Genomic DNA, 18,462 nt, shown 5'->3' on the forward strand with positions numbered 1-18,462 from the left:
AGCTCAGACTGAAACAGCAGAGTACTGTCTCTGAAAGAAAATCTCAGGGACATCACCCAGAAACTGAGTTCAAACCTTAATATTGCCACACACATGTACATACACACACACACACACACACACACACACACACACACACACACAGAGGATACAGTAGAATTGGACCCTGGTATTGAGTCTCCCTACATCCACATCCACATTCTCTGCAAACTCAACATTTGAAGCTGGCAGGATTCCCAATCTACATAGAAGCAGGCCTGAGTCTATGCAGGCAGAGAAAGGGTAGGGCTGAGGGAACAGTACAGAAATTAGCAGTTTCACCTAAAACAAGACTGCAGTGGGCTGGAGCACACAGACTCCATGTAAACAGAGACAGATTCAATTACTTTAAAATCCCCAGGACCGGGCCAGGAGTTTGGCCTAGTGGTAGAGTGCTTGCCTAGCATGCACGAAGACCCAGGTTCAATTCCTCGGTACCACATACATAGAAAAAAGCCAGAAGTGGTGCTGAGGCTTAAGTGGTAAAGCTCTAGCCTTGAGAAAGTCCAAGGACAGTGCTCAGGCCCTGAGCTCAAGCCCAGGACTGGCAAAAAAAATCCCCAGGGCCAGGGTACAAGTTGCTCAGAAGCAGGTCACTCCTTAGCATGTCCAACCCCCAGAGCAGAGCAGGTGCACGCATGGACACACACACACACACACACTCAATGCACAGTCTTTTTGCAGGTCACTCCAAAAACAATTTGCAGGTTGATTTTGCCCAGATGTGCTCACACTCACACCTGTATTCTTTTTTTTTTTTTTTTGCCAGTCCTGGGCTTGAACTCAGGGCCTGAACTCTGTCCTTGGACTTTCTCAAGGCTAGAGCTCTACCACTTGAGCCTCGGCACCACTTCTGGCTTTTTTTCTATGTATGTGGTACCGAGGAATCGAACCCTGGTCTTCGTGCATGCTAGGCAAGCACTTTACCACTAGGCCAAACTCCCAGCCCACACCTGTATTCTTTTATGTGGGTCTTGAACCCTGGACCTGGGTGTTGTCCCTGAGCTTTCTTCTGCTCAAGGCTAGTGTTCTATCAGTTTGAGTCACAGCACCACATCCAGGTTTTCTTTTGTTGTTGTTGTTGGTAGTGGTGGGACTTGAACTCTGAGTCTGGGCATTGTCTCTGAGATCTTCAGTTCAAGGATACCATTCTACCCCTTGAGCCATAGCGCCACTTCTGATTTTCTGGTGATTAATTGGAGATAAGAGTCTCCGGGACTTCAGTGCCCGGGCTGGCTTTGAACCTTGATCCGCAGATCTCAGCCTCCTGAGTAGCTAGGATTACAGGCTTGAGCCACTGCACCTGTCTACGTCAGTTTTTTTTTTTTTTTGAGTAATTTATTGGAAGTAAGAATCTCAAGGACTTTTCTGCTGGGGCTGGCTTCAAACCTCTATCCTCAGATCTCAGCCTCCTGAGTAGCCAGGATTACAGAAGTGAGCCACCAGTGCCCAATCTGTGCGTGTGTGTGTGTGTGTGTGTGTGTGTGTGTGCGCGCGCGCGCACGCACGCATACAGGTGCCATTACTGAGGCTTTAAGCCAGGGCCTGTGTGCTGCCCCTTACCTTTTTCACTGAAAACTGACACTACCACTTGAATCACAGCTCCACTCTGGGTTTTTGGTAGTTGGAGATAAGAGTCTCACAGATTGTCCTGCATGGGCTGGCTTTGAACTGTTACCCTCAGATCTCAGCCTCCTGAGTAGCTAGGATTACAGGCGTGATCTACTAACATCTAGCTATATTCCTTCCTTCTGCCCAGGGAAGGACACTTATTTTTCCATGGCTGTAAGAATATGAGGTTAGGTGCCAGGAGTTTGGCCTAGTGGTAGAGTGCTTGCCTAGCATGCACGAAGACCTGAGTTCGATTCCTCAGTACCACATACATAAAAAAAAAAAGCCAGAAGTGCTGTTGTGGCTCAAGTAGTAGAGTACTTGCTCTTGAGAAAAACCCAAGGAAAGTGCTCAGGCTCTGAGTTCATGGCCCAGGACTGGCAAGGAAGAGGAAGAAGAAGGAGGAGGAGGAGGAAAGGAAGAAGTTAGCACCCTCCTAAGCAAACCTTTAATGGATATTCTTGTTTGTTTGGAAGAGATTTGCCTATTTTTAAAAATCAAGATGCAATACAATCCAGACACATCGCTTCATACTTGACACTCCAGCGACTCCGGAAATGGAGATCAAGTGAATCACAGTTTGAGGTCAGCCAGGCAAAAAGTTAGTGAGACTCAGTCTCAACCAAGAAGCAGGGTACAGTGCTCCATGTCTGTGATCCCAGCTTCACCGAAGACATAGAACAATACAGAGGGCCAGAGAGAGGAAGTGACTTATGCTCAGCCACGCAGCTCAGAGCAGAACTGAGCCCCTGGTTCTGGAGCCCAGTTATAATAAATGAACAAATGAGTTGAAGTTCACCTCCTTGCTTTTGAGACACCTCAGCCTCTCTCTGAGCTTTCCTTCCCCTTTTCTCTCGTCTGCTTGGTTTTCTACTGTTGGCCAGGGCTTGAGGTGAAATGGAAGCCCCATAATTCCAAGGAAAATCCTGAGTCCCAGAGCACTGGGCATTCAGAACCATGGACAGCATCAAGCCCCAAGCAATGCACTTATTTCCCAGCGCCCTAGCGAGTTCTGGTTACCAGAAAACCACCTGCTTCAAGTGCAGCTCTGGGCGATGATTTAACGCCTTTAACCTTCAATTGCCTTCTCCATAAAATGGGGATAATAAAAAGATCTGCCTCCAGGGTGACTGTGAGAAATATATAATGTGCTTACATTATATATAAAAGCACTTGCTACTCAACTCATAAAGCCTGGATTGTTTGTAAGTCTTTGGACTCACACCCTTCTACACCACCACTGGTGGGGGAGGAGAGAAATGTTTTAGGTGGCTTCCACCTGACATCCTATCTACTCAGGAGGCTGAGATTTGAGGATCATAGTTCAAAGCCAACCTGGGCAGGAATGTCGATGAGACGCTCATCTCCAATGAACCACCCAAAAAGCTACAAGTGGAGCTGTTGCTCAAGTGGTAGAGTGTCAGTCTTGAGCAAAAGAAGCTCAGAGACAATACCCAGGCCTTGAGTTCAAGCACCAACACCTACACATACACACACACACGCTTCAGATCTGACAGCTCTTTCTGACTTCCTCTAGGCTTGCTTCCCCCAGATTTAACAGCTGCGTTTGTGGGTTTTCTAGGGCCCAGGATTTTTTCACAGTTTTCTTGGAAAACAGAGGCGCTGACAAGCTTGCCTTCCGGGTGTCTGTGTCACCACTGCCTGGGGGCCCCTGACAGCAGTAGCGCTGGTGAGGATGCCAGGAAGTGCTTCTCATTGCATTGTCTTCTTTTGCTCAAGGCTGGTAGTACTCTACCACTTGAGCCACAGTGCCACTTCCAGCTTTTTCTGTGTATGTGGTACTGAGGAATCGAACCCAGGGCTTCAAGCATGCTTGGTAAGCACTCTACCACTAGACCACATTCCCAGCCCCCCCTGGTGCAGATTTTAATCCTCATCTGGTTCTGTTGCTGAGCCTCAGTTGCCTCATGTGGAAAAGGGATTATCTATCCACAGAGCTATGAGGGCTCTTGGGCTTCCTGTGGCCCACTTGCCCCTGGGTTTGCCTCCAGACCAGGGAGGGCTAATTGGGCACAGTTCCTGTGCTGTGGAGGATCTAGGCAGCGAGGCCAAGGCAAGAGGCCCTTATTTAGCTTCTAACTGCCTTCTTCTTCAGGTTCTGGTAGCCTGCACTCCTCCTCCTCTACAGCCCTTGCTTCCAGTGAGGAGAGCAGGTTCAGGAGCTTGCGGGGGTGGCGGGGAGTGAGCTAAAGAAGAAACCTTGCTTTCCATTGGGTACTTGTGACTCACACCTACAATCCCAACTATTCAGGAGACTGAGATCTGAGGATCCAGGGTCACAGCCAGCCTAGATTTTTTTTTTCCTCACAAGAAAAAAAAATCTATGAGATTCTTAGCTCCAGCCAAAATCTAGACGTGGAGGTATGGTTCAAATGATAGAGCACCCAGTCTTGAGTGAAAAAGCCAAGCAAAAGCACGATGCCCTGAGTTCAAGTCCCAGAAAAAAAAGAAAGCAAGCCAGTTTTCATCTCGTGGCCTCATTTGTGGCTTGCTTCAAATCTTTTACTGGCTGATTGAGGGCAGGTGGAGGAAGACAAGCTGTCTCCTTGGCCTTCTGGGAATCGTTAGGAACTCCTTCCAGACTGAAGTGGAGATGGTTCAAGGGGAAAACAGGGGCTTGGAAATGCTAACCTGCAGAACACAGAGTAAGTCCCTAAGGCCTTAGGGAACTTTTGGAAACTTCTAAGCAGAGGAGGGTCAAGATTGACTTTAGGAAGATTTGGGACTAGAGGAGAAACTGAGGCAGGAACTTAGAGACAGGCCTGCAGAAGAACCCACATGGCTGATAGAAGCAAGCACTGGGGATGAGGAGGGGCTGGAGAAAGGAGCAAAGGGTGGATGGGTGGGTTGCAGCCTGGAAGGAGTCTCCCGAGCTGGGACCTGAGAGGAGGAGAGCTTTATGGTGCCAAGTCTTGGGACAGGAGCAGAGGAAGGAAACTAAGGCACTGGAATGAGCAGATTCCCCGCCCCCCAGGAAGCAAGTTGAGAAGGAAGATCTGATCTTCACCCCAGGGCCAGCAGTTGGAAAGGAATTTCTCACGCAGAAGTTGTTGCTGTATCCAGAGGGCTAAGGAGTGTGAAATGTACCCCAGGGGTTCCCCTGAGTGGAAGCCAGAAGAGATTCAGAAGAAAGTCCTTTGAAATCTTGCATTTTCTACCATGAGCTCTTGCCAAATTGGCATTCACCTCCAGCAGCCCATGTTCACAAGTTCTCACAGAAAAAGATTTTTCAAGTACTTACCACTGACATTCTGTAAGCTGCCTTTCTGGCCTCCTTCTCTTCCCCACCCCCACCTCCACAGAGAAAATTCTCAAGATGAAAATAAAACTCTTGCTAGACACCAGTGGCTCATACCTATCATCCTAGCTACTCAGGAGGCTGAAATCTGAGAATTACAGTAAGAAGCCAGCCTAGGCAGAAAGTCCTGAGACTCTTATCACCACAGAAAAAAGCTGAAGTGGCCCTGTGGCTCAAGTAGTAGAGCACTAACCCTGAGCATAAAGGAGTTCAGGGACAGAACCCGAGCCAAGAGTTTGAGCCCCAGAACCAATAAGAAAAAAAAAATGAAGAAAAGGGCCGGGAGTTTGGCCTAGTGGTAGCGTGCTTGCCTAGCATGCACGAAGACCTGGGTTCAATTCCTCGGCACCACATACATAGAAAAAAGCTGGAAATGGTGCTAAGGCTCAAGTGGTAGAGCTCTAGCCTTGAGAAACTCCAAGGACAGTGCTCAGGCCCTAAGCTCAAGCCCAGGACTGGCAAAAAGAATGAAGAAAAGAAAATTCTTAAATTCATCATCTTACATTGGGAAATCCCTCATTAAGGACCTGTGCTTAAAGATGTTTGTCCCCAAACATTTAGGGTTCTTGTTGAGCCCGCCTACGTGTGTGTGTGTGTGTGTGTGTGTGTGTGTGTGTGTGTGTGTGCCACATATCCAGTTCTTTTGCTTGAGACAGTTTTGCACTCTTGCCTAAACTAGCCTTGAACTCAGGATTCTCCTACCTCTACCTCCTGAGTAGCTAGGATTACAGGCATAGACTACCATACCCAGCTCAACTTTAATTTTAAATCCTAGACCCAGTGTTAATATGTTTCTACTTGGGGGTATAAGAGATCCTTGGTGAGGACTCTTCCTCCTCTCACCCTCTCTGCTTCTATGTTTGTCCTAAGCTGTCATCAGGTGTGTACTTCCATTCAGAGCCTCTGGTTTTTGTGTCTGTCATGATCTCCCATCACAGTTCACCTTCTTTGTTCAGAGGCAATCGGGTGAACTTTTTGCCTGGGATGGCCTTGAACTGTTATCTTCCAGATACCCACCATCCTAGTAGCTGGGATTAAATCAGGCATGAGCCACCATGTCTGCCCCTCCACCTTTCTTCCTGGGTCAGGTCACAGTGTGATGATCTGCCTCTCCTGCCTAGCCCTCTTGTCCCTATGCATGCTTTCTAATTGCTTGCGACTAGTTCCTCATCAAATAATGCAGGGTTGGACCTGCATTGTTGTTATTATTTGTTTTTGTCCATCATGGGACTTGAAACTCGGGGCCTGGGTGCTGTCCCTGAGATTTTTTTGCTCAAGGCAAAGGTCTTTTGCCCTACCACTTTGAACCCACAGCTGCACTTCCAGTTTCCTGGTGTTTCAATGGAGATAAGAGTCTCTCCGTCTTTCTTACCCCAGCTGGCTTCAAACGGAAATCCTCAGAACTTAGCTTCCTGGATAGCTAGGATAACAGGCATGAGCCATCAGTGCTGGCTCTAGGTTTGGTTGGCACCAAAATTTTCAGTGCCTAGCACGCAGTAGGCATTCATTGAAGTAACATTTTAAAATTTAAAAAAGGAGAGTTTAGGAACTGTGCCCTCTGGCTCCCCCTCATGGCAGAAGCTTTTTTTTTCTGGGGGGTGTGTGTGTGTGTGTGTGTGTGTGTGTGTGTGTGTGTGTGTGTGTGTGTGTGTGTGTGTTTCTCTTGTGGTCATGAAGCTTGGCCTGGGCATTGTCCCTGAGCTCTTCAGCTCAAGGCTACTACAGCCCCACTTCTCATTTTCTAGTGATTACCTGGAGATAAGAGTCTCAGTCTTAAGTGCTCGGGCTGGTTCAAACCTTGATCCTCAGATCTCAGCTTCCTGAGTAACTAGGATTACAGATGTGAGCCTCCACAGCTGGCTGTTTCTGAGCTTTTGTAGTCAAAGCTAGTGCTCTACCACTTAAGCCACTGCTCCACTTCTGGTTCCCTGGTGGTTAATTGGAGAGTCTCACAGACTTTTCCTGCTCTGGCTAGCTTTGAGCCACCATTCTCAGATCTCCATCTCTGGAATAGCTGGGGTGACAGGCGTGAGTAGCAATTGGTAGTTTGTAGCTGGCCTCCATCGACCGCTCTCACTTCTTAGGTCTTCATTTCCCAAGTCTCTGACGTCACCTCTCGTGACCTCAGCCACCCACAGGTACCAGGCTCATGATGCTGCCGAGGGCTGGAGTCCCAGACCACACCTCTGAGCCTCCAAAGATTCACTTCCAAGGCCATGAGTCACCCTGAACTCTGGCAGAATCTAGGATGTGACATCCCACCGGGGCAAGGGGCATGGGCGTGGATGGTGAGAACAGCCAGTGTAATCTTGGGCACTCTTCATTGTACTCCTCACCCCCAGTACCAACCCAGGTGCTGTCAGGACACAAGTACCCTCCCCCTCCCCTAATTCCAGCTGGATCTGACACCATAGATGCTCAAAGCTCCAAGGTCACCTATTCTTAGATCTCTACCACTTCCATGACAAGGGGCTGAACCAGGCTTGAACTGCAGGGCCCATGGTTCCTGTCTAGTATTGAGGTTCGAATTTAGGGCCTTGCATTTACTAGGCAAAGTGCTCTGTCACTTCAGCCACACTCCAACCCTTTTGGCTTTGGTTTATGTCTCAGATAGGGTCTTGTGCTTTTGGGTCCTGACCCTCCTGTCTCTGCCCCACCCAAGTAGCTGGGGTTACAGGTGATTGCTGTCCCACTCAGCCCAGGGTTTATTTGGGGTGCATGTGGGGGAAGGGTTTCACTAACTTTTTTTTTTTTTCCAGTCCTGGGCTTGAACTCAGGGCTTGAGCACTGTCCTTGGACCTTCTCAAGGCTAGAGCTCTACCAATTGAGCCTCAGCACCACTTCTGGCTTTTTCTAAGTATGTGGTACCAAGGAATTGAACCCGGGTCTTCGTGGATGTTAGGCAAGCACTGTACCACTAGGCCAAACTCCCGGCCCACTTTCTTTTTTTAATGTATGTGGTACTGAGAAATTGAATCTAGGTCTTTGTGCTAAGTAAGCACAATCTTCAGGTCCCTCACTCACTTTTTTTTTTTTTTTGCAGGGGTTGGACTCAAACAATGATCTTCCCATCTCTGCCTCCCAGGTACCTGGGATTACAGGCGTGAGCCATCACAGCATAGTATTACTTACAAATTACCTGACTGTGGACCTGTCCCTGGGGACAACCCTACTCCAGTTCTTGCTGGGGTAATTGCACGGTTCATACTATTATTCAGTGCCACAGTTACTGGATCTAAATTGCTTGGTTTCCTTCCCGTCCCTCCCCTTTCGTGCTGCTCTCTCTATGTCTTTTTAGCTTGGTCGCTGCTCCTGAGCTCCTGCTCAAGGCCAGTGCTCTACCACTTTGAGCCATAGCTCCATTTCCAGTTTTCTGGCGGTTCATTGGACATAAGAGTTTTATGAACTTTCTTGCCCAGGTTGGCTTTGAACCACAATTCTTGGATCTCCACCCCCTGCATAGCTAAGATGACAGGTGTGAGCCACCAGCTCCCAGCTTCTCTGTGAGTCTGTGTCTTCAGGTCCCGTGGTTGGGACTTGGGACCTGGGTGAGGCTCACTCTAGCCCCCCCCCATCATGACAGCCCTACAGCTCCACCCCTGGGCCAGCCAGCTTCCTGATTATGTCACCTACTCCCTCTTTGTCCCTTCAGCCTTGCAGAGTTCCAAGTTCATCTTCCCCACCTCTGCATCTCTGGCCTCTCCCTGGGCCTCCCAACTTCAGTCTCTTCCTCTGGTTCCACTTTCTCAAACAGCCATAGAGGAGATCTTCCTAAAGCCCAAACCTGAACCTCATCTTTCCCTGCTGAGAATTCACCATAGCCAGAGTCTGAGCTCCTCAGCTCAGACCCTGCCCCCGACCCCCACTTACAGTACACAACACAAGGCCCCCTCCCCAGAGCCCGGAACAGCTTTCTCTCTGCTCTTTTTTTTTGGGGGGGGGGGTCATGGGTCTTGAACTCTGGCCTGGGCGCTGTCCCTGAGCTCTCCAGCTCAAGGCTATGGCCCTACCCTTGAGCCACAGCCCCACTCGCCATTTTCTAGTGATTAACTGGAGATAAAAGAGTCTCACAGCTTGGCTTTGTAGGCTTAGTAGTGCCAGGGCTGGCTTCTAACCTCGATCCTCAGATCTCAGCCTCCTGAGTAGCTAGGATCACAGACGCGGGCCACCACGCCCGGCTCCCTCTGCTCTTTGCCCAATTGTTTTAAACCATATATAGCTCTCTTCCTCTTCCAGGAAGTCTTCCCTGATTACACCTTGGACTGAGCCTGTGCTAGAGTCCCCTCAGCTTCCCTCATGATGGCGGCTCTGTCCTCTCTGGATATCACCATATGAAGACCTGACTGCCTCCGACACCGTCCCTGCAGAGGCGCCCAGCACACCCAGGGGGCCACTCCAGGACTGTCTGATGACCCTCCTCATCTGTCACCCCACAGACTGAAGGGGGGGTCTCTTCTCAGAGGAATCAATCCCAGACCCCAGACCTGCTGTGCCCTTTCCCAAACTCCACAGACAAGAGACACGGGCAAAGGCCTGGGCCCAAACTTAGAAAAATAGGACTTTCTTGTTGTGCCCTGGTGCCCGGGAAGCCCTCCCCGTCCGAGTTTTTAAAAACCGTGAGCAATTTTGGTGAGTCTGAGGCTGGGTCCCTGGTGGGATCCGAGTCCTGCTGTCCACGTGGGACCCGAGGGAGCCAGGAGAGCCGGCTAGGGCCCCGCAGGCTCGTGGCTGGACCCCCAGGGCTCGCAATCCAGCTGGACCACAGTGTGGCCCCTGGGCGCGGCGGGCTCGGGGGTGGGCGCGGCGGGGCCCAGGGCGCCGTTGGTCTGCGAGCAGACGCTGCTGACCGGGGGGGCGGCCTTGGCCTTGCCGGGGGGCTGTCCGCCGTGCACCTTGTAGCGCATGAGCAGCACGAAGATGAAGACCAGGACGGAGGCCACGATGACGCCCCCCAAGGCGATGATCATGGTGCCCCCCAGGAAGGGCGCGTGCGGGGCCCCGCAGGGCCGCAGGGCCGGCTCGGTGGAGAAGCGCGCGCAGCCCACGGGCCGCGTGGCCGTCAGCCCCGTGGCCCCGTCCTCGTACACGGCCAGCACGCACAGGTCGTAGGTCCGGCCCGACGCCAGGTCGCTCAGCAGGAAGGAGCGGCTGTCCGCGGGGATCATCCTGGAAGGCAGGCGGGGCGGGGGTCAGTCCTCCCGGGAGCCCTGCGCCCCGGCCCCCCACACCCCGGCCCCCCAGCTCCCGGCCGCCACACCCCACGGCTGTGAGCTGGCTGGAAACCAGAGTCCCCTGGGCTCCCGCATCCCCCCCCCACCATTGCACGATGGGACTTGAACTCAGGGCCTGAGCACTGTCCCTGAGCTCCTTTTCGCTCAACACCAGCCCTTCCACCACTTGAGGCTCAGCCCTACGTCTGGCTTTTCCTGAGTTGTTTATTAGAGATAAAAAGAGTCCGACCCGGCAAGGTGGCTCAGGCCTGTCATCCTAACTACCCAGGAGGCTGAGATCTGAGGATCACGGTTCAAAGCCAGCCCAGCACAGAAGGACCTGAGACTCTGATCTCCAATGAACCTCTAGAAAATGGGAAGGGGGGGGCTTGGCTCAAGGGTAGGGTGGTAGCCTTGGGCTGAAGAGCTACAGAAAAGAAAGCAAGAAAGCAAGAAAGAAAGAAAGAAAGAAAGAGAAAAAGGGAGAAGGGAAGGAAGAAAAGAGAAGGCCGGGGCACAGCACCCAGCTTGCTTTAGCTAGGTTTTGAAATGCGTCTTGAGTTTTTGCCCAGGCTGGCTAGAACAGTGATCCTCCACCTTCTGAGAAGTCCAACTCTTTCTGTCCAGTTTTGCTGTAGGCCTGTCTGACTCCCCCTTGACCATTGTCTCTGTTCCTCCTATTCTACTCCACCCCACCCAGGCCATGCAATTTCTAATCTCACTTCCAATCTTTTCCCAGACCCTCTCCCAACTTCCCTCCGGATTCCATTTGACTTCTTTCCAGATGTTTAATTTCCCTTGTCCAGCCAACTGATTTTCCGCTAGTGTATGGCTGGAATTCTCCAACCACCCAATTCCCCTCTCCCAGTAGTCTGATTTCCTTGTAACCTGCCAATATATGTCCCTCCTGTCTCATTGCCTTACTATTATCCTCTTTGTAGTCTCCAGCAAATTCTGCCATCTGAATCACCACTGAGGATTTCATTCTCTCAGTTACCTTATTTCTTTCCAGCTCAGTCATGAAATTCCCTTTTTATCCCTGTTGCCCAGTTTCTACTTATCCTAACTTTTCCTGTAACTCCCACCAGATTTCCTTCTGGTGCATTGGAGATTTAACTTGTTTTAGAATCTGTTTGTTGTTTTTAAATTTCTTTTTTACTTTATATTATTTTTGGTACTGGTCCTAGGGCTTAAAGGCAGAGCCTGGGCACTATTGCTGAGCTTTTTCATTCAAGGCTGGCACTCTACCACTTGAGCCACAGCTCCACTTCTAGCTTTTTGGTGATCAATTGGAGATAAGAGTCTCATCACCAGGCATGGTGGTTCACGCCTGTCATCCTAGCTACTCAGGAGGCTGAGATCTGAGGATTGGGGTTCAAAGCCAGCCCTGACACTAAAGACCAAGAGACTCTCATCTCCAGTTAACCACTAGAAAACTGGAAGTGGCAATGTGGCTCAAGGGGTAGCCTTGAACTGAAGAGCTCAGGGACAGCACCCAGGCCCAGAGTTCAAGCCTCACAACCAACACACACACACACACACACACACACACACACACACGTCTCATGGACTTTTCTGCCAGGGCTGGCTTTGAACTGGGATCCTCAATAGCTAAGATTACAAGTATGAGCCAGCGGCACCTGCCTTGATTTCTTGATTTTTTACCTTGGTTATCAGGTATCTTTTAATCCATTTTGCCCACCTCTGGCTATCCTTACTGCCTGGTTTCCTCCCTCCGTCCCTCCCTCCCTCCAAATTTTTTTTTATTGGTTGTGGGGCTTGAACTCAGGGCTGCACGCTGTCCCTGAGCATTTTTGCTCAAGGTTGGTGCTCTACCATTTTGAGCCACAGCTCTACTTCTGGTTTTCTAGTGGTTAATTGGAGATAAGTTTCATGGACATTCCTGCTTAAGCTGGCTTTGAACCAGGATTGTCAGATCTCAGCTTCCTGAGTAGCTAGGATTACAGGCATGAGTCACCAGCACCTGGCCTGTTCCTGGACTATTTTTGCTCAAGATTGGTGTTTTACCACTTGAACTGTCACAATTCCACTTCCAGCTTTTTTTTTTCTCCTTTTCTTTATTTTTTTGTTGGTTAATTGTAGTTAGGAGTCTCATGGAATTTCCTACTTGGGCTGGCTTTGAACTTTGATCCAGATCTCAGCCTCCTGAGTAGCTTAGGATGATAAGCATGGAATCACCACCAGTGCCTGGCTTACCTGATGGCTTTTTGTTGTGGCCAGTCCTGGGGCTTAAATTCAACGCCTGGACACTATCCCTGAGCTTCTTTTGCTCAAGGCTAGACTCTACCACTTGAGTCACAGCACCACTTCTGGCTTGTGTGTGTGTGTGTGTGTGTGTGTGTGTGTGTGTGTGTGTGTATGTGGTGTTGAGGAATCAAATCCAGGATTTCATGCATGCTAGACAAGCGCTCTACCACTAAGCCACATTTCAAACCAGTCCTGCCTGGCTTCATTTCCTTTGCTCTCCCTGTCCCTTCTCAGCTGTACCCCCAGTCCTTTGCCACTCTCCCTCCAACCTAACCTCCTCCCTGCATGCACACGTGCGTGTGTGCACGCGCACACACACACACACACACACACACACACACACACACACACACACACACACACACACACACACACACCTGTAGACGAGGATGTCGTCGGCCGAGCTGTTGTACTGGATCTGGTACATTCGGATACCGGGAATGGGCCGCTCGTCCGGCCACTGCACCAGAGCCGCAGTGGCCCCATGCTCAGTCACCTGGACGCCGCGGTCTGTGGGTGGCACAGTGTCAGCCACCTTGGCGGAGGCCGAGGCGGCAGACGGCGGGGTGAGGGCATCGGGGTCCCCGTCCCGCGGGGGGTCGCAGCTGGTGCTGTTGGCGAGCTGAGGGGGTGGAGGTGGGCCCACGGTCAGCTCCACGGCCGCGGTGGCCTCACCGGCCGCGTTAGCAGCAATGCAAGTGAACACGCCGCCATCACCCGGCTCGGTGACTAACAGCTCCAGTGTCCCATTAGGGAAGGCCCGGGCCCGGCTGGAGTTGCCCAGCAAGCGGCCCTGGGGTGACACCCATCGTACTCGGGGCTCTGGATCCCCAACTGCCCGGCAGCGCAGGGCAGCTGGCCGGCCTGCGGGGACAGCCAGAGGGGGCGATCGATGGGTCACCACCGGGGGTTCACATACAAATTCTTCCTCCCCCACTGCCCAGAAGTAGCGGCCTCCCAGAGCAGGCGGAGAGGCACAAGCTTCGAGGTCGTCCTCCCGGGCCAGGCGTCGCAGCCACACCAACTCACAATTGCAGTGGAGAGGGTTCCCACCAAAGGCCAGCACCAGGGCAGAGGCTGGTGAACCCCGGGGCCTGGCCAGCAAGGGCAGGCGAGAGAAGAGAGGATCCGGTGGGATGGTGGTCAGTCGATTAGAGGTCATGTCCAGCCGTGCCAGCTTGTGGAGGCGGGAAAAGGCGCCAGCAGGCACAGAAGCCAACAGGTTATGATCAAGGCCCAACGTATTGACGTTACCTAGGCGGCCCAAAGCCTCCCAGGGCAGCTGTTCCAGGTTGTTGTAAGAAAGATCGAGATCCTCCAGTGTCTCGGCACAGTCGTCCAAGGCGCCTGCTGCCAGGGCTGCCAACTGATTGTTGCTCAGGATGAGGTGGCGTAAGTTAACCAGGCCACGCAGCTGCCCCTCGCCCAGCGAGGTCAGCCTGTTCCCATCTAAGTGCAGAGCGCGCAGGGCACGGAGATCGGAGAAGGCACCGGCTGCCACGTGGCGGATGGTGTTTCGGGACAGGCTCAGATGAAGCAGGCCGGTCATGTTGGCCAGGTCTCGGCGTCGGACTGAGGCGATGAAGTTGTCGGCTAGACGCAGCTCGGCGGCACGGCGATCCAGTGAGGGAGGCACGAACAGGAGGCCCGCCCCTGGGCACAGCACACTTAAGGGCAGCGACTGGGTCTGGCAACGGCAGCGGCGGGGACAAGGGCTGGATGTGGCTGGCTGAGGAGGAGAGGAGGCGGGGGCCAGCGGGAGCAGGCAAAGAAGCAATGGAAAGACGGCCATTTCGGGTGGGGGTGGCCTGCGGGGAAGAGGGAAGGTGTTTAGGGCTGGTTGAGGCCAGAAGAGGGAGACCCCATTGGAGGTTAGGGTGGTCTGAAATCCCAAGAGAAAACGCTTAGGACAGAAGGCCTCGTCTGAGATCAGGAGAGCAGAGGTGAGAAAATATGGTTTTTGTTTTGGTGCTGGTCCTGGGACTTGAACTCAGGGCCTGAGTGCTGTCCCTGAGCTTTTATACTCAAGGCTAACACTCTACCACGTAAGCCACAGCTCCACCTCTGGCTTTCTTAGTGATTATTTGGAGACAGGAGTCTTACAGACTTTCCTGCTCAGGCTAGCTTCGAACTGTGATCCTCAGATCTCAGCCTCCTGAATAGCTAGGATGACAGGAGTAAACCACTGGCACCCAGCTCAGAGAACATAGTCAAATACTCAGATGCGTCACAAAGTCCCAGAGGGAACAGAATGAGCCAAAGGCAGTCAGAGGGAAGGGAAGCGGCTTAAGATGGGCACAGATGGGCAGAAAATAGGAGAGTTGTCAGGATGCATGCTGGGTGGCTCCCACCTGTCATCCTAGCTACTCTGGAGGCCAAGATCTGGATGATTACAGTTCAAAGCCAGCCTGCTCTGTTCACAGAGCAGGCTTATCTCCAATGAATCACCAAAGAAAGAAAGAAAGAAAGAAAGAAAGAAAGAAAGAAAGAAAGAAAGAAAGAAAGAAAGAAAGAAAGAAAGAAAGAAAGAAAAGCCAGAAGAGGTGTGGCTCAAGTGGTACAGTGCCAGCCTTAAACAAAAAAACCTAAGGGACAGTGACCAGGTCCTGAGTTCAAGCTCCAGTACTGATAGAAGAAGAAGAAAAGAAACAGGTGATCGGACCTGGTAAAAGCCAGTAAGGGGAGAGAAAAGGCAGTATCAGACGCTCTGAGAGATCAGGACAGCTGGTGAGGATCCGGGGTGTGGAGAGAAGGAGAGACAGTAGAAATGATCAGAAGAACAATGAAGCAGAGATGGTCAGATGGCTGCAGACAGGGGTGAAAGGAGGATAAAAGAGAAGGAAGGTAGAAGATGTTCAGAGAAGGAGACGTGAATGGAGATGGAGAGGTGGGGAAAGGGCAGCAGAGGACAGGGGTAGACAAGAGAGATGACTGAGTGGATGAATGGCAAGAAGCAGCAAGGAGTAGTAGTGTCAGAGACCTGGAGAGGACATTAAGTGTGTGTGGGGGGGGGAGGGCGGTTGAAGAGGTCAGAGAATGGCAGAGACAGCCACTTATTCCAAGTGCTAGAGGCACGCCCCTTGGGGAGGAGTGCCCAAGAGGACCTGGCCCTTCACCCCCACCCCTAAGGCTCCTCCCCAAACCCTTCCTACCCCCCGAGGTGTCACAATGGCCTTACCTGAGCTGGACGCCACCCTGGGGAGCAGAGTCCTCAGGCTCCGAGGGGGTCAGAGGTCAGGGCTCTGGCAAGGGGGCATCTGAATAGCCCTTCCTCGTCCCCAACGCCTCTACAGAGTGTGGTGTCTTGCTTTAAAAATCTGTGGCCACAGAGTCTCCAGATTTAGGGTCCCAGACTTCCAAACATGGGAACCTCTAAGGGTCCAGATTGAGAGGCCCAGATCCTGGTTTGGGTTATTCAGGGTCAGATCTCCCCAGCTTTAGTCTTGCAATGTCCAGAAGCCCAAAAGGTATGAGTCCCAAGTCCAATCCTGCAATTTGATATTGGGACCCTGCATTCAGATATTGGGGTATTCAGTAAAAATGTGGAGGTCTCTAGCCGTAGATCAGGGTCTGCAGCAAGGACTTTGCTGACCCACATTTAGGTTAAGGCCCCCTTAAAGTCCTCGATTCTGATCTTGGACTCTGAGGCCTGAATCTCAGGGTTCAGTTCCCAAATAGTGGGGTTCCAGGGTTCAGTTCCCAAATAGTGGGGTTCCAGGGTTCAGTTCTCAAATAGTGGGGTTCCAGGGTACAGATTTGGAAGTCAAGTCCCAGATTTCAAGGTGCCAGGCCAGGCTGAGAATTCAGAGGTTCAGCTCCAGATCTGGGGAGGGGTCAACTCAGATCTCAAATCCAGGGGATCCAGCTCCAAATCTTGGGGTCCCGTGCTGTAAATGATGGAATGCAGCTGCCAAATCTTGGGGAGGGGGTAGAGGGAGTTCTGTGGACTGGTGCTGAGATTCTAACCCCAGACACCGACTGGGGTTCAGGGTCCAGGTCTTGGTGGGGCGGGAGGGTCCGGACAGCTGGATCTCAGGGTGGCTTGGCTGGTCTTGGGTCAGGATTCCCAGGCTCTTTCAGATCTCTTCATCCAATCTCGGGGTGCAAGACCCCGATGTCGAGGTGCAAGGCCCGACGCGGCTGGCTTCCTTGACCGTGGCAGAGGAGGGGCCTAGCTCAGAAAGGAGAAGAAGGGGGATCCGAAGCGGTGGGCAGGGGGGAGGGCAGGCGGGCAGGCCCCGAGGCCCGGGCGGGGCGAGGCCTGGGCGCGGGTGGGTGGATGGACGGACAGATGGAAGGATGGACGGACAGATGGATGGGTGGATGGATGGACAGACGGACTGTCGGACACGCACACGCGGGATGGGACGGGGGCACCGCAGCGCGGGTGGGGTGGGGCGGGGGGGCGCAGGGGGAGGGGCCGCGTGCGGAGACCCCTCCCCCGCCGGGGCCGGGGCGGGGGAGCCGGGGCGGGCGGGCCGGGCGCCGGTGCTCCCGCGGCCTCCTCGCCGGGAACCCTGGGCCACGCGCGTGCGCGCACGCGCCGCGCCGGCGCGCGCTCCCGGCCTTAAAGGCGCAGGCAGCCGACACCACCACCCCACCTGCCACCCCGGTTCCTGGAAAAGGCGGCGTCCCTGGCGACAACCCCCGCTCCAGGCAACAGCCCTGGCTCCGTACTGAGCCCGGATCCCTGCAGACCCACAGAGACTGAGAGAAAAAAAAAGAAGGTGGGCCTAGATCGAGAGACACATGGGGGTCAGAGACAAACAGACACACAGACAGACACACAGACAGATAGACAGACAGACACACAGACAGACAGACAGACAGACAGACAGACACACAGACACACAGACAGACACACAGACACACAGACAGACACACAGACACACAGACAGACACACAGACAGACACACACACACAGACAGATACACACACACACACAGACAGGCAGACAAACACAGACACACAGACACACAGACACACAGACAGACACACAGACAGACAGACAGACACACACACACAGACAGACACACAGACAGATGACAGACACACAGACGACAGACAGACACACAGACAGGCAGACAGACACACAGACACACAGACAGACAGACACACAGACACACAGACAGACAGGCACACAGACAGACAGACACACAGACACACAGACAGACAGACACACAGACACACAGACAGAGACACAGACACACAGACAGACACACAGACACACAGACAGACACACAGACACACACACACAGACACACAGACAGGCAGACAAACACACAGACACACAGACAGACAGACAGACAGACAGACACACAGACAGACAGACACACAGACAGACAGACACACACACACACAGACAGACACACAGACAGATGACAGACACACAGACAGACACACAGACACACAGACGACAGACAGACACACAGACAGGCAGACAAACACACAGACACACAGACAGACAGACACACAGACACACAGACAGACAGGCACACAGACAGACACACAGACACACAGACAGACACACAGACAAGACACACAGACACACACACACAGACAGACACACAGACACACAGACAGGCAGACAAACACACAGACACACAGACACACAGACAGACAGACAGACAGACACACAGACAGACAGACACACAGACAGACAGACAGACACACACACACAGACAGACACACAGACAGATGACAGACACACAGACAGACACACAGACACACAGACGACAGACAGACACACAAACAGGCAGACAAACACACAGACACACAGACACACAGACAGACAGGCACACAGACAGACAGACACACAGACACACAGACACACAGACACACAGACACACAGACGGACACACAGACAGACAACAGACACACAGACAGACACACAGACAGACAGACACACAGACACATAGACAGACACACAGACACACAGACACACAGACAGACACACAGACAGGGGGCTCAGGGACACACAGGATGAGGTACTTCACATAGTGCTCTGCATCCAGC

General features: G+C 52.4%; 1 protein-coding gene across 1 annotated transcript; it reads right to left on the reverse strand.

The window, feature by feature from the left end:
- Positions 1–9,514: 9,514 nt before the first annotated feature.
- On the reverse strand, positions 9,515–16,833 carry Lrfn3 (leucine rich repeat and fibronectin type III domain containing 3). Its single transcript, XM_090322237.1, has 3 exons — positions 15,626–16,833; positions 12,825–14,255; positions 9,515–10,135 (listed from the first exon to the last, which is right to left on the reverse strand). Exons 2-3 carry the CDS (start codon positions 14,237–14,239, stop codon positions 9,676–9,678), a joined length of 1,875 nt encoding a protein of 624 aa, XP_090178363.1. The 5' UTR covers positions 14,240–14,255; positions 15,626–16,833; the 3' UTR covers positions 9,515–9,675.
- Between the last annotated feature and the right edge of the window lie 1,629 nt (positions 16,834–18,462).

This window comes from Megascapheus bottae, chromosome 31 (assembly GCF_031878675.1).
Source record: "Megascapheus bottae isolate mThoBot1 chromosome 31, mThoBot2.hap1, whole genome shotgun sequence".
NCBI lineage: Eukaryota > Metazoa > Chordata > Mammalia > Rodentia > Geomyidae > Megascapheus > Megascapheus bottae.